Source organism: Channa argus, chromosome 23 (assembly GCF_033026475.1).
Source record: "Channa argus isolate prfri chromosome 23, Channa argus male v1.0, whole genome shotgun sequence".
Lineage (NCBI taxonomy): Eukaryota > Metazoa > Chordata > Actinopteri > Anabantiformes > Channidae > Channa > Channa argus.
Window position 1 is genome coordinate 11,479,455 of NC_090219.1, and position 21,315 is coordinate 11,500,769.

Below are 21,315 nucleotides of genomic sequence, written 5' to 3' on the forward strand. Positions count from 1 at the left end.
TTGCTGTCCCCACACATTCACACAGCACCAGGGAAAGATGATCACATGACAGAGCGAATGGTTGACGTTGTTTAGACGCAGCGTCACGAGTTAAGGTTAGAGCAGATTTGTTCATCACTATAAAATATCATTTTCCCAGAGATGTAATAACATGGCCGCATGTTTAGCAGCAAGCGTACGAGCTGTTGTCTAGAGACGGACTCTGAATAACATCGTTGTGTCAAACTTCAACAGGAGAACGCAAAGGACTGCGGCGGTGCGGTGGCCATCTCCCTGTCGTCGACTCTTTTCTCTGCTTCTGTGCTCGTGTCATTGATCCTCAACCGCTGGACGTAGACCGGGACCAGCCGTCCGAGGCAGTGAAGGTAGAACAAAGGATGTTTTTTCATTTCCACGAGGGACGTCCCATTTTCTACCCTATTGTTTGGACGAGCTTCAGGCCATCGTGCACTACTCATAAAGGGCTGTTTTGTTGTTGTATTTTATCAAATGTAGACTACGCTCTTCTTTTGGAGTAAGTAAAGCCAAACGAGGAGCAGAACAATCCGGTGGTTTGTGAGCTGCAGAAGGAAAATGGTCTCTGCTGAACAGACTGAGAACAGGAAGCTGGTTCCCTTTTGAGCAGCTCGTGTTGGAGACATGTTGCCATCACACTTAAATACAAGAATGTAGCATCTTTGTAGCGTTTTGATACAGACATATTGTATAAAGGTAGATTTTTATATTTAAATGGGGCAGGTAGAAATTTGAAAAGTCCAGTCACCAGAAGATACAATATGTGAAGGATTTTAATCAAACAAACTGAAGCCAAATGCTTTGCAATGTTTGTCATTACACAGCAGCACATTTGTTGCAGCTAAAGTAGTTTTTATTTAACTAAAGCTTTTCAGTAGTTCAGAGCTGGTAAAAACACTTTAAGCTCAGATGTTTTTTTATGTGAGAAAGTTCCCCTTTCGGTTTTTCGTATATGCAGCCCACCCTCCGACAGCATCGGACCTGTTATCATTAACAGACTTATGTTAGAAGTGTGTCTTTGGAAAAACATCTTAGAGTTAAAATGTAAGCATTTTATTGAAGATTCAAAACCTGTGGACTCGCAAAAAAATCAATATAGGACTATAAGTGCATAGATAAAGCTATTTCAACAATAATTAGAAGAACTGAAGTAGTGCTTTGTACATTGAAAGAAAATCCTCCTATTCAAGTACAGGAGTCCATGCTGTCACCTTTTCTTATTCTGATGGAGTCTGGGTTTAGCACTTCGTGATGGGATAACTGTCCTGGATCTGAATTAAAAACTTCAATAAATACAAATTTTTCACTTCTACAGGTTTGTACATTAATGTTTTCTTCAGCAGATCAGATTCACATGAAGAAAATGTACCAACATCATCTTTGGATAAAAGCCTAACCCGCTTTCACACAGGTGCCAAGTGTTACAATAGACACATCCACAGCATCTTCACTGACCTTAAATGGTTAATTAAATGAATGAGGTCAACAGTAAATTTCTGTAAAGGATTTTCCTTTAAATCAGCAGGTTGGTGATGCAGCAGCTTCCTGTTGAGTCCTTTTTGGTCTGAATATACACTAGTCAGGCAAAACATTAGAATCACTTTAAACAGAAAGTAGGATTCACGGCAGAGCTGCTGTATTGGATTGTATTACGGTGTTTTACAGCACAGAGACTTAGTATAACATACAAACTATGGAGCGTGAGTCTGCACAAGCACAGAAGTAGCAGAAACACGTCAATGTTGAAAGTTCAAGCAGGAAATCATTTTAATCTGGCTACAGAAAGGTTCTGACATCAGAGCATTTCAGCTTCTCCTGATCAGGAAGGAAGATGTCCGAGAAAACCTTGGTTTTTCCAAATAAATAACAATCATTTACACCTTGTTCAGGAATAATCAAAATATCTGCTGTTGGTCTCTTTTCTGATCAGTTATAAGGCAAAGTGGAGAAAGTTCCTTCCTAAGCGGTGACAGCAGCTTCAGTAAGGCTTTGAATAAATTAAATTCTACCTGTAACAGTGTGCAGAGCCTGGTGGTTCTCAGCAGGACGCTTTCTGAGAACATTTCTACGCATGGGCTCTTGAATTAATCTACTAAACTCACTTTCTTCCCTCGTTCTTTTCAAATTGGGATCTATTGGTCCAAACGGCATTTTTAAGGGATGGGATGAAGCTCCTGCTGGTTTCACACAATCAAGTCAAAGTGAAGGTTTGAAAGACGAACCTGCGGGAACCACAGTAAACTGAGGACATTACTCACTTGTGGACCTAAATGATACAATAAACCCTTCAACACGTCCCAGGCTCTGTCAAACTGAGCGAGTACTGAGCAGTTTTTTTTGCAGTGTTTCTTATCTGCGTTTTCCAGTGGCCAGCTGTTTCTCCTGAGTGGGGCCACTCTCCTCTGCAACCTCTTCTCGCTTCTGGTTCCAGTCTTTGAGTCCCTCCGGGAGCATCGTGTCCTCCTCAAAGCTCCCCGTCCCCTCCACAAAGTCTTCGTACGTCGACTTCTCCTCAAACGGCCTCGGGCCCAGAAGCTCCAGCATGTCTGCTTTGTTCAGGACCTCTTTCATCAGGAGACGACTCCCCACCTGAGGAGAAAAACAACACTGAAGTTTTGCAGGTTTCTTTAGCACGTGTGTACAAATGTAGAGCTACATGTTTTTGACATATGCAAGTCTTCAATATGAGACAATTATCCATGAATGGTAGAGGATAAAACAACAAAATAGTAAGCACTGTTGCATAAACCAAATTAAAGACTAAGTACCACACAGACCACAATACTAGTAGCTGTTCCATCTACACACTTCTCAAAGAACAGAACAGCTGCGATAATAAAGCCTAAAAGTATTAATGTGACTAAAAGATTAAAATAAATAATTTTCAAAGCTCAGTGTTTAGTCTTATTTCCCAGAACTGCAAAACACTGTTACAACACATAAGGAAACTATTGCTCTTTTTCATAAGAAGTGATTTCACAGCCTTTGTTTCCTGCAGATGTTCTGTAAAATGAATCTTTGTAGTAGTGTTACTTGAAAGAAGCTGCTACAAAACTGCAGAACATTTTAGAACAGATTAGAACCTGTGTCACTGCCTTATTTACAGGGATTTATGCTTAAACCCACAACACACTTTATTCCACAAACTCCCAAAACGCTTAGTCCTAGATCTGTAAAGCTGGATTACAGACTCACCATCTCCACCAGCTCCTTCTTGTCCTTAATGAGCTCCAGGGTGCGGTTGTACGCTCTCTCCACCAGCTCTCTGACCTCCTGATCTATCAGCTCGGCCGTGGCCTCGCTGTACGGCTTCTCCAGAACCATCTCCCCCTGCCGGGGCAGGTCGAACGACACCTGCCCCACCTTCTCGCTCATCCCAAACTGCACCACCTGATAGGCAGGAGGGAGAATGCAAGGGCTCAGACAATCACGTCACTAGAACTGTGCTGAATTTAACATCAACGAGCACCAGGACCCTTCAGACCCTGCAGACGTGGGTTGTTTACCTGAGCGTAGGCTGACTGAGTGACCTTCTTCAGGTCGTCCTGAGCTCCGGTGGTAATCCGCCCGAAGAAGACCTGCTCAGCCACCCGGCCCCCCAGCATCATACACATCCTGTCGAACAGCTGCTCTTTGCTGTACAGGTACTGTTCTCTCGGCAGGTACTGAGAATAACCCAGACCTTTTCCCCGTGGGATGATTGACACCTGGATACAAACACAATGAGTGTGAGGGACAGAAAACTGAACATCACAACATTTACAGCGAATTGCTCAGTTTAAAGTCAAAGAGATGAGAACATGCAACGTCACCCAGAAACACGCTAAGACACATAACTTATAATTCAGAGCCACAGTGGCCTATAAGGAGCACTGGTGTGAAAGCACGAGCACGAGTGAAAATTCATGGCGTGGCTATTTTATTAAAGAAAAACTTTAAGGACACTAAAGACAAATGTGCTCTGCTGGAGTCCGTGAGCTCACAACCTGGAGCTACAACTTAAAAATGAGACTCAATTCTTCTTGTGAAGTGATGTGACTGTCACTGTCGAAACAAAGGGCTTAAATATAACTTTAGCAAATATTTTGTCTTCTTGGAACAACTGGTGACGGGTCTTATGGACACGTGTAAGCAGGAAGCACTGTTTCTTGAACAACTCTAAATCCTCCTAAAATAACAATTGTCTATCTCTGTCTGTTTTGTAACGTTCTCCAAAATAAAGTCAGCTATGGTGGGAAAAAAAAAATACTCTGTTCTGTTTGTACATATAGAGAAGAGAGTCTGAGTAACTACACAAACACGGACTTTCAGAGGGTCAGTGAGATGCTGCAGCTGCGTGTACCTTCAGCAAAGGGTCGGCGTGCTGCAGGAACCAGCCCACAACGGCATGACCAGCCTCATGATAGGCTACTGTCTTTTTCTCAGTAGGCTGCAGAACCTGAGTCTTCTTCTCCAGACCTGTGGGGGGAAACATACAACCAAACTTTATAGAAATATTCAGGTGTGAAACAAAGAAAATAACACATTTCCACACGTTTAACATAATGGAGACTGGAGCTTGTGACGTCACACTGACCTCCGATGACGCGGTCGATGGCCTGTTCAAAGTGCTTGCCGTGGACTGAGGGCTCCAGGTATCGGGCGGCGATCAGAGCTGCCTCGTTGCACAAGTTAGCAATGTCGGCTCCTGATGGAGCAAAAAAAATGCAGCCATCAGTTCACATTCAGAAATTTTTGCTAAATCTTTAACAGGGAAGCTTAATTTAGATGAAGGAAAACAGGAAAACATTTTCCCCCCTTGGTGCAGTATTTCTATAAGTACTGCTACTGACTGACTGATGCCAAAGGAAAATGATGGAACTGCCAGAGAATGTTACACTATATTAAACACAGAATACAATGAGGGAGAAAGGGAACATTGCACTTAGAGGCTAAAGTGACGACCCGACACAGAGGAGAGTCATTGTACAGGCTCCTGCTCTGCTGCTGTGGAGAAGATGTGAGCTAATCCAATGTTCAGCAATTTGTTAGTGTCACTGGCCCTTTAATATTTTAGGTTTCAGGTTGGTGAAACTGTCCAAAAGCTTCTGTGCTGATTAAGTCTTTTACGTCACATCGGTTCAAATATACTGATCAGCTACACTGCGACATTTTAACGGTTTAAACAAAACTAGACACTGTGAAAGACGAAGCAGTTAAATACCAGTGAACCCTGGTGTTGCAGCCGCCATCTTCCTGGCCAGAGCATTTTTGTCCAGACTGGGGTCCACTTTGATTGGTCGCAGGTGGACTTTAAAGATGGACGCCCTGCCTTTAATGTCTGGAGGACCTGAGGGGATAGAGCAGAAAGAACAGGCATAAGTCTTCTGCGTCCTACAATTTAAAAGTATCCTGTGGCTGTAGTGGTATTACGGGATGGTCACCATGGAAACCCCATTGTGTCTAAAGTAGTTATGGAATTAGTTATTCGATGTGGAAGAGAATTAAACCTTCAGCATTTGACTGTGGAGATCAGTAAGAAAATTGTTTTTTTCTTAGATCTTTGTTCTGTGCTGTTGGTCAGACAAAAAAAAAAAAAGATGAAAATGATCTGGTAACAAAGACGCACATCACTTTTTTTCAAGAAGCCTTGAAGCAAAAACAAATCTGCAGTTTAAGCGACGTTTAAAATATGGATGGATGGATGGAGCAGCAGAGAAACATCAGTTTTTAAGATTTGTTCAGAAATGAAATGACTCAGTGATTGTTGTCAGTGCATCAAATGACAAACAGCAAAATCAATTGTTAATCTGTTCAGTTGCTGGCCACTGTCAATCATAATCAAAGGCTGGTCAGATTTCTGGTATGATAAACTTATCTTGTCTCATAACTAAAAGAAAGAAAAATCCTTGACCCCAACAATTTTACAAAGGGAGAAATTAAGTATCAGTTTCACCACAGGAGCCAATCAGCTCTCTGCGTTGACCCGTACCTATGTAGATCTGTCTGTCGAAGCGCCCCGGTCTCATCAAAGCAGGATCCAGGATGTCGGGTCTGTTGGTTCCAGCCAGGACCACCACATTCGAGGCCGTGTTAAAACCTGCAAGCACAGGTGATTAACACTTAAAAACTCTCGGGTTGAAGCTGCAGACATTTCTCCGGCCTACCATCCATCTCCACCAGCAGCTGGTTCAGCGTGTTCTCATGCTCGCTCTGACCACCAAAGTTCCCTCCTCCTCTCTTCCTCCCCACAGCGTCGATCTCATCGATGAAGAGGATGCAGGGGGCGTTCTTCCTCGCCATGGCGAACATGTCCCTCACCTTTAGCAGAGACACCAAAACACGACCAACTTTCATTATTTTTAGTTCATTTCAAATGGTTTTTATTTCATTTTAAATCTCTCTTCAAATCTGGATGTATAAAGAGAAGATTTCTTGGCTCGTGGCCTTCACTCACCCGAGCCGGACCGACACCAACGAACATCTCCAGGAACTCTGAGCCGTTGACGGTGATGAAGGGGACGTTGGCTTCTCCAGCTGTGGCTTTGGCCAGCAAAGTCTTCCCTGTCCCAGGAGGACCAGACAGCACAGCACCCTGACATCACAAACACCCAATGTAAGTCATTTAACTCATCCAGACAGTTGCTGTACAAACCTGTTAGTGAGCTCAGGAACGACATTAGTCACCAACTGTAATGTGATCGTTTGCCTGATTAGTGTTGACGTGTTGTATTTCTCTCAAAAAATTGCAAATGTTTTGTTTGCAGTGGAACAACAGAAAAAACTGAAGGAAAGTCTGAATCAATTCCACACACAACCCAAAAAATGCTCTGGACAAAATGATCGGCACCTTAACTTAATATTTGGTAGCTCCCCCTACGGAAAGAAAATCACTTGCCTCCTGGAACCATGGATGAGTTTCTTCCACCTCTGTACTGGAATGTTGGACCAGTCTTCTTTTGCAAACTGCTGCAGGTCATTCGGGTTTGAACGATGTCTTCTCCCAACTGTTGTTTTGAGATCTCTCCACAGGTCTTCTGTGGGATTCAGATGTGGACTCTGGCCCTTTCAGAACCCTCCTGTGCTTTGTTTGGAACCATCTCAGAGCTTTTTCAAGTGTGGTTCAGGTCATTGTCCTGCTGAAGGACCCAGGACCTCTGGTGGAGACGCAGCTTTCTGACACTGGCCACTGCGTTGGAGCCCAAAATTCTTTGGTAATCATCAGATTTCATGTAAACCTCTTGATGATATTGTGCACAGTGGACACATTAAGATGTCTGGAGACTTGTAGACGCCTCTTTACTCTTCTTTCTTTCTTCATGCTCATTGTGACACACAACACAAAGGTTGAGTCAACTTTTCTCAATTTTAACTTGTTGCAAGTGTGATTACTACAAATTACAGGAGCATCACATGCTTGAAAAGCAATTGCTTCTTATACTTTTGACAAGTTGCCATTTATTTTGTCCAGTTTTTGAGTTCTGTGTGATTTTTTTTTCAACTTTGACTTTTCTTCCCAGTTTTTTTGTGTTACTTCAGTGCAAACTAAAATAAGCACGTGAATTTGCAATTGGAACAATTTTCTGAGAGAGCAACAAAGGAACCGATACCTTCACATACACACGTGTGTGTCTCTCTCTCAGTTTACAAATTATTATCATAAATTACAGATTTTACCACTGGTACAGTTTGAGGGGGCTCACATTAGTGCTACATACTGACACCACAATGCTTCTAGATGAAAATACAAGGACATAAAGACATTTTAAAAAAGATGTTCTGAATGATTTGATATTGTCCCAAAAGCAGCTTTAAAGTGATTATTTATTAAAGTCTCTGTTCACGTGTGGCTGTGTTTTTTAACCTTGGGGATCTTGGCTCCGAGCTCCTTGTACTGCTGTGGGTTCTTCAGGAAGTTGACAAACTCCAGGATCTCCAGTTTAGCCTCCTCGCAGCCGGCCACATCCTTGAACTTCACATTTATGTTGTCCTTCATCATTTTGGCTGTCGACTCACCCATGCTAAACGGCATCCCCCTCCCACCACCGGGACCTCCTCCCATTGGTCCTCGTCGCAGGGTGAAGAGCAGGAAGCCAATCAACAGCAAGGTGGGAACCATGCTCATCAGAAAAGAGCTGGGAGGACAGAGACAAAAGGTTATCGTAGCGTTAAAAAAAATTAATTAATAAATAATCTTCATGCCCTGGTGCTGCTGACTGTTCTATATCAGATTTTAATTCAACTTTATTTATAAAGCACCAATTAACAACAAAACATCTCAAAATGCTTTACATATTGTAGAAATACTTAGAGATTTTTCTGGTCTGGAAAAAGTTTGTGTTTTTCTGTTAAACCCACCCGTCACTCTCTGTGCTGTAGACGACAGTGACTCGGTTCGACAGCTCCAGGCCAAGCTCCAGGTGTGCCGCCTCCAGGTTCCTTTCAAACGTGTCGACGCTGCCGATGTTGAACCAAACATAGCTCTGCGGGTCACAGAAAGACCGTTTACGGCACATTACGTTAAGCTGACATTTTGGGGCTTTAAAGTTACACACATTAGGTTTGGCAAAATGAAGCAAGCATTGATGGAAATGTGCAGATGAGGGAAAGGTTAGATGTAAAGGTTTGGTTTCTCTCACTGCATCAGCATCGGCTCCTGGCACCAGGATCACCCTGACAAACTGTTTGTTTATCACCTCCAGCCGGTCCACCTGGACGGGAAGTAAATAATAATATACTTTAACATTTTGTAACTCAGCAGCCTGATCCAGTACATGTGGCATCTGAAAATGTGTTTATAAATGCTTAGAACTGATCTAAAGTTGTCCCAGACTCTCCTAGACAGAAACGTTTGAATACATGTCCCTGCACGGATCACCGTTCCCAGTGTGGCTGCTCACCAAGCCTCTGCCCAGGTAACGGTGGACGAATTCCTTCCAGCTGATTTCTTTGCCACTGTCTCTGAAGTAGAAGTAGAGCAGAAGTGAGCTGACTCCGGTCACAGTGACCGCAATGTAACGGAAATCCTTCTCATCCCAGGGGAAGTCGCCCTGACGACAAGCACAGACAGATGGACGTTAAAATTACTAAACAGTCATTAAACATTTAGGTAGAGATGATGATACAGAGTTAAACTGGTCCAACATCTGCCAACAGCTGGAAATAAAAAGAGGAATGATGCTTTCTTTTTAGACACTGAAAAGATAAGTTCGGTTCATCTACAATATATTCAGAACGTCTTCATCATGCATATTAGGAGGGGGCAATATATTTATATAATTTAATTGTAAAGGTAGATATATTTTGACAGTATGTAACCTATTTTTCATTTTAGCTGAACTACACAAACAGACCCAACAAAGCCTCAATTTGTCCTCCACACAACTCTTCGAACATCTTGATTTATATATTAAAATATAAATATTAACTATGTGTGTGTGCATGGATGTGTCACGTACCTTCTGCATTCGACTCCACCAGTCTTTTCCCCCTCCTCCCCTCTTCCCTCCATCTGACTTTCCTCCTGCTCCTTTTCCATCTGAAATTCACATATTGGTTTTATTACACACAGAATCATTTGTACTTCTAATTGGAGCTGTTATTATTAGTCTATTTCAATTTGTTGTTCAGGGACATCTGCCTCTTGATCTTCAGGGCAACTATACATTTTAAAAATCTAACCTGAACGGTAACGGAATAATCTTTGAAGAACAAACAATGTACATGTTTAAATCTGGATATATTTCAAATGTCATGTGAGAAATCAAATAAATGAATGTTAATATTATATTTTGAAGTGTTCCATTATTATTTATTACATGAAACAAAACCTCTCTCAATTATCAAGCAAAACATTAATACATTCTGCTTCTTTTTAATAATACTTTGAATCTTTCATTTGGACAACATAAAGTTGTAAACACTATCAGACAAAGCTTCCTCCTATGGGAAAGCAGGAAGAAGTCTATGGAAAACTGAATATTAAATAAACTGCAACAAAATAAGAACAAATCCTCCTTCAGTGTGCAGATAAACTCTCCTTTTTGTTTCATTTTGGCTTTTGGTCTGACTCCGATCCAGCTCAAGATGGATTTGCACACACTTTTTTTACTTTTGACACAGTTCAGCTCTCACCTTTAGGTTCAGAGGAGTACAGTCGTCTCTGCGCTGTCTGGAACCTACGACAGAACACGAAGTTAGCTGGAGTCCGAGTAACATTCTGGAAAAGAGAACAGAACCATTGTTAGTTCTCTGAACACATCAACCTAAGAACCTCTTGTGATTTTAGTCTGCATGACGAGCTTTAAGACCAGGGCCTCCCACACACACACTCTGAAGCTCATTTAATCCAAAAATTGAGAAGGAAAGCTGGTCTACACTCTGCCAGCAGTAAAAATGTTACGATCTGGAATCACTCCACTTCCAATGTGAAACCACAGTAGTAGTAAAATAAATGAATTATTAAATATTTCGCAGTTTTTTTATGTTGGCAAACTCAACATTTCTCTTTTGACTGTTGGTCACACAAAACAAGCATTTTGAATATGTTAATATTCCGACGTTATACACTTAACCAATAAGAAGTAAAGAAAAAATACCGAAAATAACTTTGCAGCCCCACAGTAACACAATCCTCAACAAATTAGCTCGGCACAACCTACCGACACAGGGTGAAGCCCTCACTGCCAATGTAGCTATGTAGGTTAAACCCAGGTGATATGAAGTATGTTTAAAGGTTTTGGGGCAGGTGTCCTCTTTGTAAACACTTACATCAGCTACAGGTCGGTTTTAAATTGTACGTGTATAGAGGCGGATTCCTCCAATTACCCACTCCAGAGATCACTGTCTGATAAAACACTGCACGTTTCTAGAATCCCACGTTCCTCAACTGAGCTGATAAGAAAACAATTCCACACCAAACGTTGAGGTGATAACCAAGAAAACTCGTTTCACTGACTTGTACCTCCACAGCTACACACTCAACTTTCCACCACTACCCTGATGCTCTCCGCTCCGTTAGCTCTAAAACCTGATCAAACCAAACCATCATTTCCTTGACAACAGGTTTAGCAATCTTCAAAGGCGAAACACCCTAAAGGCAGTTGTGTGAAGCCATTGATGACTTCTTCGGTACACGCACTTCTTAATTTAGCCCTAAAAACCAAGTACAACAAACACGGAGAAAACTCCGTTGGCTCATACAACAAGTCTTGCTGTAGTTTCGTTTAAGATTACGCACTTAAAAGTGCAGTTAGTGGTTGAAGATCCTGATGAAAACCCGCTGTACAGGTGGGATCCTGTCTGACTGATTACATGACACGTTAGCTAACGGGCAGCGTCTGTGTTGTCCGCACAGAACTTTTTTTTATTGAATACCTGAGACAAAATTGATTGCATTTATGCCGAATTGAAAATGAGCTCGTCATAAAGCAGAGCATGTGCTAAATGTAGCTCTACGTGTCATGATGTGCTACTGTTACGCAAACGCCCGCTGAACTGACTGACTTTGTAATGAAATGTTGCCGCAATGTTCGGCTAAGCTAAGTATCTGTAGTTATAAACAAGCATGTGTAACGGTGCGTTGTATTCCACACGACCCTTAGAGGACTCGGGAATTAATTCGCCTGTTTTTCATATACAACACCCCAGGAAACCTCCACCTTCACTTACCGGGGCAGCGGAGCTCCAGTCCCCGACTGGGGACCTGAGTCTTGGTATCACCGCGGAAAGACGAGCCCGGGCTCCACCACAACGGCACAGTGGAAAAGAGGCCGCCGAGAGAAGCCTCAGCAACTGAGACATGCTCCCCGTGCCACCTGTCCAGCCTTTAAGTCAAACACACCACGCTTTTTGTTATTTCGTTAAAGTTCCAATGTTGAACTTCATCGTGTAGCGGCTACAAGCAATGGCGTAAAATGTCAACTGGAGGATGACGTAAAGGCCCGAGAGAGTCTCCACAAACTCCTGCTGAAAGCTTTCTAAGAATAAATTCGTTTGTAGATTCTTTAGTTACTCAGGGGTTCAAACAAGTTACGTTTAGTAAAGGGTAACATATGTTCCTAAACTGATATATGTAAGAGAACTTGATTTATTCTAAGTCTTGTTTAAATTTAGGCATAAGAAAGGTCAACTGTGGGTCCTCACAGAAGCCCTTCTTTCTGATTGGCTGACACAGACAAGCAGTGTTTCCAACCCTTGCATCAACGTTACCACTGCTGCTGAAACTCAGCGTGACTGTGCGTTTTCTGCACGTGGATGTTTGTTATGTGTCTGTGGTGACGCTCTTTTTTACAGAGGTGTGAGAAATACTCAATGCAGTAAAAGGGCAAGTACTTGTTTAAAAAGGTACTCTACTACTAGAAGTTGTCTAACCCCACGTGTCCTAAAGTCCAAACAAAAAAGTCCAACTTGGCTGAGACCTGCACACAATGAAATCTGCCCGAAAAGTCACAGAAATAGCGTTGATTTCTTCCTGCTTAAAGCTAAATAACATACAAAACAATTTTCAATTAATAAACAGGTAAGTTGTGAGTTTGTGCTGAAAGGTGCAGGATGTTGCCTACTCAGAGTAAAGAACATAAGGTATGATATTAGGCATAATTTAACAAATTCATGAAATCAGTACATAATTCAGGCATATTATACATAATCTGCGTCTACTACTTTAAATGCTTCACTCGGGCTAAAGTACTAATTACATTAGATCTGTTCAACAAAATTTCAATGGTAAGAAAATATGACACAAACATATTATCGTTCAAAGATCTCTGTTCAGTAGAGATTTGGTGTGAAACAAAAGCAGCAGCACGTAAAGGTGGAGCTGATGATAATAAGTACTTAAAGCTGGTGGATGCAGAATAATGCGTCAGCATTTGTGAGAATCTACATCTACAAATAGTAACTAAAACTGTGAAACTAATGTAAAGTACAAGTCTGTGCTGGGGTAAATTAAAGTACTTGAGTAAATGTATTTAGTTATTTACCACCTTTGGTTCATTATATTTGAATTAAAATATAAATGATATTAAATTGAAGTAAAATGCGTGTGTTACTGTACAAAATATTTACAGTACACATTTATTTAGTTACTTTGAGTCGAATTTATACTTTACTCTTTTGTTAAAGTTACATTATTTTTTCTGTTTAACTGTGAGCTGGGTCGCCCAGGGCCCTATAAGGAGTTTAACGCTAAAATACATGAATCAGCCTGTGAGAGGATATAAATGTAAATGCACACTTTTAAATTGTGTTTCTCTAAATTCTGCAATGGAAATCTTATTTTATCAATTAGTCAATCCCTTGGTCTGTTGGAGAACAGTGAAAAACGCCTGTCAGTCTTCAGAATGCTCCTTTGTTCTGAACAGGAACCAGGACAAAAGAAAAACTTCTTTCTGGAATTGCTTTGGACTCATCTGGTGGTAGATTCTAGACATCGTTAATAAATCAAATGTTTGCTTGCAATGAGACGTTTTTGTAGTTACGTGAAATAAAACTCAATGCAGAAATGTCAGGGTTAAATGTATATTTAATGTGCGAAACTTTGAAACAACTTCACCTGGTTTTAAGTAGACCAAGGTGGGTCTAAGATGATGATGACCAGGATGCACAGGTCAAACCAACTATACATTTATAAACATAAAAAGCAGTGAAATCCTGAGCCAAAGACATTTACATGAAAACAGTCGTAATTGGTCCTGAATGAGTCACAAATCTATTCCAAGAACGTGGGAACCTCTCTGTCTTCACCTCGGAGCTCTCAGCTTCCTCTGTAGGTGCTGTAGGAAAACCGGCTCATCAGCAGAGGGAGGTGAAGCTTCTGGTCCTGGTCACTGATGGTGAATACAACCTGAATGAATGAATGAATGAATAAATAAAAGGTGCATATGTTTTCTGGATGTGGTTGCAACCCCAGCTGCCAAATTCTGAACCCTCGGGAGCTTTAATGCTTGTGTCCAGCAAACCGGAAAACTAAACACTGCAATGTGCAACAAGAATCAGTGTCTCAGCATTAGTCAGTGACAGAAATGCAGCCTAGAGTGAGTACGGGAGGAGTCTAAAGGGCCCAAGAGGTCAGGGGCCCCCAGGCAATCTGGAAATATTCTAAAGAGGTCCAGCGTTTCCAAAAGGGGGCGAAGGGCATTTTGTCATTATCCATCTGTGAATCAGCCGCTCACCTCTACATAGGGGTAGAAGCAGCTCTGACCCAGACTCTCCCAGTATGAACCGGTCTCAAATCGCAGCTTGTACATGCCGGGGCTGAAACTTTCTCTGCTTATGAGTCGTGGACATCGACCGTCTTCATCTGTTGTCCTAAAAAAAAAAATACAATACAAAAAAAATACAAAACAATTCAACAAACTGCTCAGTTGTGAAATTTCATGTTTAAAAATTTTAAACATTTTAAAACATTGGCTTAAATATCGACTCCTCTGTAGTCAATAAGGGAGTGTTTTAAAGATTTTACTGTCATAATCTTTTGACCTTTATTCTTAGGACATGTGGCGTCATTTGAACGTTGCTCCGGTTATATTCTACTAACATAATAAATCATTCAAACTATTTTAAAAATGCCTGACACCTAACAGATAATATTTAACATACTTTAATCTTTATCGTTATCAGAAGAAGCAGAACAACAAACTTTACTGCTACGTGTGCAAGTACTCAATGAAAAAGTACTCAACTACAAGTAGAATTAACAGTTTCATTTTTATAATCAAGTTGGACTAAGAAGTGTAGTTTAGTGGTTAAGATACACACAGTGCCACATGACTGCAGTGTCCACAGTTCAGTGGACAGTGGACACATCGAATCCTTCCCGCTCTCTGAACCTGATTTCCTGCCACTGATTAAAGGCACAAAAGCCCAACAAAGACCAAAAGTACTTGTACTACACCATCAAAGAGTTTTAAAACACCTTTGAATTTACAAGTACTCACGTGTGCCTCAGAAATAAAATGCAGAAATCAACTATGCCAACATTGTATGTTGTGTTAAGAACAAAAAGAGCCCAAACCTCATTCACAGATCAGGCAGAGCAGCCAGTTGGTTGCCTGAAAGGCGAAACCCAGGGAAAACGCGAAGGACCAGCTCACGTGTTTGTGTGCAGAATAAAACTGTCTATAAACCCAACCTGAAATTCTTTCCTTGAATATTTTTAAGGAAAGAAAATGCTGAAGCATCGGGGGTGGAGGAAAAGTTCTAAACCTGTTTTGAACAGCTCACATGTCACAGGTTCAAACCCTACCCGACACTCAGCAGATTCCAGATCAGGTTGGAGTCGAGTCGATGCAGGCTGAGGGCCATCCTGGCTGCAGGGACACCGTCTCCTGTGTTCAGCACATGGGTGCTCAGAGGACTGGACTCTGTTGCTGCCATGATCTGCTGGAGTTGAGTTGACAGGTCACGTTTCTGTGTCCCTCGGAGTCTGTGACGGCAAAAACAACACACTGTGGATAAACTCTGGGACGTGTTGTCACTATCACAGCATCTTCAAGTTATTGGAATTTAAAGGCTCGTTACTGCATCATAATGACCTTTGGTGTTTTAACTGAAGTCTGCACTTTAGTTTCATCAATGTGAACTCAACTCATTCCACCACTCGCTTATTTCCCCCCCCACATTTTAATTCTTCTAGTTAATTGTTCTGGTTTAAACCTCTTCAGTTTGAGCTCTTTGTACTCAATTGTGATTATGCCAAGCTGAGATTTTATTTGTGGTATAGAATTATATAAGTGTATTTGCTGATAATATTTTTGTGATCTTAAGTAACATTTGGATTTATACTACTTCTCTACTAGAAAAATCTGAAAATCTACTTCTTTCATCACTGCTTATTTGTCAAAACCTTATTAATATTATTATTGTTTATTTGCGTCATTTGTTGTTTCTGAGTTTATTAAAGCAAAGAATGACTCCATCACATTAAGTACAGTCAACAAAACACCATTAAAACCATTTGCTGTTAACATACATACTTTATGTAAATTAGCTGAAATACTTTTATTTAAATATATTTAACTCATGTTGCACGAAGCTTCTTATAGACTTGTTGAAAATCATCACAGCTGATCAAAACCGTTCAGCTACATGTTGACCTTTAACCCTTTACATCCCAAAACCTTAAGACCCCGACAGAGCAGTTGCTTCACATCCTACCCTGGTCTCCTAACAGTTTCTAGTCCCAATAAAAAAATAAATAAATATGGACATGCTCAGCTGCTCCCTGTCTGGGATAATATCAATCATGCATGAACGATCAAAAGCTAAAACCTAAATGACAGAAAACCCGTTTACAGCACAGCTGAGGTTTAGTGTAAGAGAACACTCACCTGTGTGTTTGTGTGCAGGCTCCTCTCGGCTGCTGCTCCCAAAACTTATCCAACCAGTTGTATCATTACAGCACACACCCACTTCCCCAGAGAAACCTACCCAGCATGCACTGCAAACAGGCCTGGTGTCAAAGGTCATCCTGACTCTAATCAATCATTATAACCAGGGAGGTACTGCAGCTTTTCTTCAGCAAACAGCATGTGAACTAGTGTTTGGTTGTGGTTGTTCACACATGATAAGATTATACTGATTTAATTAAAAGCCCAGTGTAAAATAAATAAAAGTCCCTTAACTTTTTATTGTTGTATAATTGATACTGTTTCAATGTGACTGTGTTTTCGTATGACTCATTAAAGATGCCCGTGTAGAAATTCACCTATGAAAATGCACATTTGTATGTAAAATTATATTTATTTGCATTTATAAGGTTAATATTGTCTGTTAGCTGGAAGGCAAAGAAATCTGGAGTTGCCGAAAATTGATGCAAAATAAATGCAAAGATATGTAAAATAATGCCAGAGTCAAGTGATCATGAAACAAATGGACATAAAATGACCATAAAAACAGGTAAAAGGAAGAAAAAGAGGGAAAAAAACGTCTAAAAAGCCCCAAAAATAGTGAGAACCTGTTGAAAAACGGAGCAATAATAGACAGAAAAGGAGCCAAAAACAGATCACGTGGTGAACTCATCAGTGTCTCTTTCAGTTCAGTCAGTGTCACAAACTGTTCTCTGCTCTTGCTCTTTTCTTACTCAGATTCTAGACTAACTGGTTTCAACCTGTTTAGTCTGAGTTATGTAGCCCTAAGACTAAGAGATCAGTACGTCGGTAAATAATTAAAAGTCGAGCTTTGAGCAAATCCCACCAAACCCTGAACTTTGACCTCTGACCTCCCTTTGGACAGGAAGAGGAAGAACCACTGGCCTGTTACTTTTCGTGCTGGGTTAAACCATAGTACCACAAGTATCTTAACTACTGCGTGTGAACATGAACAAAGACAAAGGACTGAATTGAATACACGAGGCTCTGAGCACAGTCTTGTTTTATGAAAAAGACTTTACTGCACTCACATTGAAATCGGACACTGAGAACACAAACAAAAACACCAACAGCAGAAAATACAGGGAAGCCAAAATGAATCCTGTCCTATTTCCAAAATGACTCTGTTCCTGCATTTATAGACTTTAATAAAATTCTGGCAGATCTTAAATAATCAAGTATAAAGAGTAACTACAGCACTGTACACACAATGTCTTCACTTGACAAATGTTTTAAACTGATGCTCTGAACATATTTACAGTCACAGCTGGATGAAGATGAAGGGGGACAAGTCTTTGTGTTTGACTTAGTAACAGTTTTGTTCTCAATAATCAGTCACCTAAAGTCTGAGGACATTAATCGTGTCAAACAGTAGCATAATTGGACTTTTGCAGTAAAAAAACTGGCTAAAAATTACACACACAATGTGTATTTGCACTGGCTTCATTAACACATGTTGTTTGTGAACCAGAGCTAAAAGCTAAATCTTTTTAGAACAACAGCTTTCAGCTTGTCCCTTTTATTTAGCATCAGTTTTAACGTCTGATGCTCTTCCTGCCGCAACCCTCCCATTTTATCTGGGCTCGGGACCGGCAGCAACGTGGGCCTTGGTGGCTGGGCGGAGCCACGCCTGGTGGGGTGGGACTCAATCCTGTGACCTTCTGCATCCCAACCCAATGCTCCACCTATGGAGCCATAAAAGCTAAATCTTTATAACTTCACTAAAACCTAATGAAGCTAACGAAGCGGTTTTATCTGCCAGTAGAATTTTCAAAAGTTGTAAGTTGAGTAACTGTTTAGTTTTCTAGTGACTTATCATGAGTCTCTTTCACACAAGCACTGGAATCCTGACATTCTCCTGACTTTGTCCAGAGGAGGTGTATGTGACAACGCCAGTGTGAGATGCTGCTGACATTATCTGGACTTTATCCTTCAAGCCCCCTGTTACAATGTCCCTAGTATGTGGAGAAATGCACCTATGTGCTAAGTCCGAGGCTGAATTCTCCTGACATTGTCCAGAGTTGTGTTTCTCCACATAATACGGACTCGAAGGTTCAGAGTTCATATGTGAAACAGGCTCTGGTCACAGAAAGCTTTGAACTTTCAGCCTCGGCCGTAGTTATCAAACGACAGTGAGTGAGATGATGATAAACTTGCTAATCATGCAGAAATCTTTCCTTTGATTGCTGGTGAATATTTCTGCACCACTGCCAGTGATGTTCAGTGAGTCCGTGTCACTGCAGGCTTCCTGCTCTCCACATTAACATGAGGGCAATAGCATCCATCTATTTAAAAACATGGATACATCGTTGCACACTGCGACTTAACTGTTCTACTTGAAACAAACTGTTTTGCTGCACTAAAGCATCAACTAACTCCACCCAACTTTTTTCACTCACTAACATTAAAACACTTAATGGTCACAGTTTTATCAGCCAAACCTACGCGTTCACTAGCACGAACCAAATGGTTGGAGATGTTGAACTGTTCCAGTAGCACACGTGTAGAAAACTGAGCTGCGAGGTAACTGAGCTAATGATCTGTTAACTAGTGCAGTCCAACCATTTAACTGACTGGCTGGTGTAAGCTCACTGTACCTGATCACATCTCTCATCCCACCAAACAGCTGAGAAACTTCACCTTGTTTCAGGGTTGAACTTTCATATCAGTCAGTTTTGTTTCAGACTTAATGCTTCAGTTGTCTGAAACGTGTCAGACACTGTTTGTACTTCTGTATATGACCAATTTCCTGAGCGAATGCAACAGTGATTCACCCAGAAAGTCATAAAACTGTGCACGGAGCCTTTAAAACGGATCCTGTGCACAGCTGCTTACACACAATGACAACAGCCCTGATGAAAACAAACCGTATAATAAGGAGCTGCCAGCTGCTGCCACACTGACTTTATTAACAGAGATCAGAGTCCAACACAGGAGATTTACATGATAAATGGGGGAAATCTTTTCCAGGTACTGAACTGAACCAGTTACTACAAATATACATGGCATCATGGACTGTTATCCATGTTGGATTGTTTGTGTGACATAGTTTGTCTAAAACGATGCAAAACCACCAGACTTTTCCAACTCCAGTGTGGAGGAGTCAGTCCAGTGCAGCTTCTCTGCAGCATCTTCCATCCCAGCTTTTTAATGAGTCAAGTCTCTGTTTGCAGAAATCAGAAAGAAAAGTCTGACACGAGGCGTTTTTAGATTTTCAGGAGAACAAACGGGAGACTCTGAAATATGAAAGTTCACCAGGCAGGTCAAAGAGCATCAAGACAAACCTTTAGATTTGTGATTCAATGCATGTTTCCAACAAAATCCTCCTTTAATATTAAACATTAATGTGGTGATGATGATGATTGGATTTTTGTTTTACTAAATAAAAACATAATTTTAAGAATTCTATCTTGGTTTATGGTTAAAAACCTAATCATTTCTCTATTCAACCACTTATGTCAAACCAAAATGTTTTTTTTTTATTGTTCTTTGCTGATTAGGACGTAATTAAAGAGAAAAACCCAACTTCCTGCAAACTAACTGTTCAGGAAGTAATAAAATGATTTCAGGATGTTCTGCAGTGAACTAAAACTACCTGGGCTGTAGGAAACAAACATATGAAACACATGTTTACAGGTAAATTCCATGATGATTATGGACGACCAAAAGGGTCAATAAAAAATAAAATAAATAAAACTAAAAAAGGAAACGCACATATAAACTAAATCATGGCTAAACGTCCCATTAATTTGATTCCAATGGAAATAAAAATAATGAACGAATGTAATATTTGTTTACTACAATGACATGAAAGTCACAATAACTATCACATCCTTAATAACAAATAATGGAGTTTTAAAAGCGAAATATACTGAATAAGGAGACTAACAGTACAGGTTGGAATAAGGCTTTTAAAATGCCAACGTCAGTTGCATTTTTCAGCTTCATGTCCTTTTGCTTTTAGCTCCTCTATTTGTTTTTCTGACAAACTGGGTCCAAACTAAATTAGCAATTAGCAAATTGGGATATAATATGAACGTTTTTATTTTATTATTTGCTGTAGATTACTATTTATTATTATTTGTTTTCATAATTAGTGTCTTAAGTGAAATACACTACTTATTAAAGTCTATGTAATATATTAATGAAACTTCTTATAATTAAAAATATAAATTTATGATGTACTCCATTTATTTATGGATTAAAAATGTGGAACGGTTTCTGTGTAAATATCAATGAATGAAACCTTGTATTACTATTTCTATGACCCGTTTGGTCCTCGTTACTCAATATTGCAAACACTACATTCAGAAAATGTTGAACTTTCAGAAACTACGACACTAATAATATTATTTTATTACGGCAACCACTGTAGTATGAACAATCAGATGAAATCATTTGAACGGAAAAAAATATAGAATTAACATTTTCATATACATGTACTTCCAAAACTATAGGAGAGTAGCAGCTGTGAGCATGTTAAAAGCATGTTACCGTCTGTGGTGTTGAAACCAGAATTTTAGCTGGAAACGTATTCAGTATGTGAAAACCAACCGTATGTCCAGGCTCTTTGCAGCTTGGTGTGGAATAACAGGAGACTCCCTAAGGACTGGACAGGAAACACGAGGACCTACAATGTGTCCACAGCCGTGTCAAACCCACCGGCTCAAAGATTGGTTTGGTCTTCTGATGGCAATTCTTTAATATATGAACGTAGACTATAACACAGTCCTTTAATGTGCGACAACTTCCAAACCCTCAGACAGGTTCTTCAAAGTGTCTCAGAGTTTGCACCTGGACTGCAGCATCACAGGTCGTCCTGATGCTGCTTTATCTGGAAACACAGAGGAAGATGCTCTTAAGTAAACACTGGGTTAATTAAAACACACTGCAGTTAGCCTTCATTAACACATCTGTCCTCCTCCTCCTCATTATCGCCGCAGCCTCATAT

At 40.6% G+C, this 21,315-nt stretch overlaps 4 protein-coding genes across 4 annotated transcripts in view; 1 reads left to right on the forward strand and 3 right to left on the reverse strand.

Moving 5' to 3' along the window:
- LOC137108556 (voltage-dependent calcium channel subunit alpha-2/delta-4-like) overlaps window positions 1–1,283 on the forward strand; it is a 58,993-nt gene extending 57,710 nt beyond the window's left edge. The window contains exon 40 of the mRNA XM_067493292.1: window positions 235–1,283. Coding sequence (XP_067349393.1) covers window positions 235–336 — 102 coding nt within the window. The 3' untranslated portion in view covers window positions 337–1,283. The remainder of the gene's footprint in view (window positions 1–234) is intronic.
- afg3l1 (AFG3-like AAA ATPase 1) lies at window positions 771–11,951 on the reverse strand. Its single transcript, XM_067493293.1, has 16 exons — window positions 11,665–11,951; window positions 10,129–10,213; window positions 9,453–9,532; window positions 8,895–9,044; window positions 8,634–8,705; window positions 8,353–8,477; window positions 7,859–8,129; window positions 6,452–6,589; window positions 6,162–6,315; window positions 5,987–6,094; window positions 5,219–5,344; window positions 4,592–4,702; window positions 4,358–4,473; window positions 3,522–3,722; window positions 3,211–3,405; window positions 771–2,604 (listed from the first exon to the last, which is right to left on the reverse strand). The coding sequence occupies exons 1-16, from the start codon at window positions 11,794–11,796 to the stop codon at window positions 2,365–2,367; spliced, it is 2,304 nt and encodes a 767-aa protein (XP_067349394.1). The 5' UTR covers window positions 11,797–11,951; the 3' UTR covers window positions 771–2,364.
- A 1,550-nt stretch (window positions 11,952–13,501) lies between these two features.
- On the reverse strand, window positions 13,502–16,439 carry LOC137108417 (5-hydroxyisourate hydrolase-like). The gene is made up of 4 exons (XM_067492946.1): window positions 16,326–16,439; window positions 15,242–15,421; window positions 14,169–14,304; window positions 13,502–13,840 (listed from the first exon to the last, which is right to left on the reverse strand). The coding sequence occupies exons 2-4, from the start codon at window positions 15,370–15,372 to the stop codon at window positions 13,751–13,753; spliced, it is 357 nt and encodes a 118-aa protein (XP_067349047.1). The 5' UTR covers window positions 15,373–15,421; window positions 16,326–16,439; the 3' UTR covers window positions 13,502–13,750.
- A 110-nt stretch (window positions 16,440–16,549) lies between these two features.
- The window catches only part of LOC137108416 (RNA-binding Raly-like protein), a 42,518-nt gene continuing 37,752 nt past the window's right edge, over window positions 16,550–21,315 (reverse strand). Inside the window, exon 8 of the mRNA XM_067492944.1 lies at window positions 16,550–21,198. Within this exon, the coding sequence (XP_067349045.1) occupies window positions 21,172–21,198 (27 nt within the window). The 3' untranslated portion in view covers window positions 16,550–21,171. The remainder of the gene's footprint in view (window positions 21,199–21,315) is intronic.

Bases quoted from the DNA above. Each gene is read 5' to 3' on its own strand.
- LOC137108417 (XM_067492946.1), bottom strand. From the start codon at position 15,372: ATGGCAGCAACAGAGTCCAGTCCTCTGAGCACCCATGTGCTGAACACA. The intron at 14,305-15,241 runs GTAGGGTTTGAA...TTTTTTTTTTAG, and splicing joins TGGAATCTGCTGAGTGTCGG to GACAACAGATGAAGACGGTC. The intron at 13,841-14,168 runs GTGAGCGGCTGA...TCATTCATTCAG, and splicing joins GCTTCTACCCCTATGTAGAG to GTTGTATTCACCATCAGTGA.
- afg3l1 (XM_067493293.1), bottom strand. From the start codon at position 11,796: ATGTCTCAGTTGCTGAGGCTTCTCTCGGCGGCCTCTTTTCCACTGTGC. The intron at 10,214-11,664 runs GTAAGTGAAGGT...TCTCTTTTCCAG, and splicing joins ACTGGAGCTCCGCTGCCCCG to AATGTTACTCGGACTCCAGC. The intron at 6,095-6,161 runs GTAGGCCGGAGA...CTGTGCTTGCAG, and splicing joins GCTGCTGGTGGAGATGGATG to GTTTTAACACGGCCTCGAAT.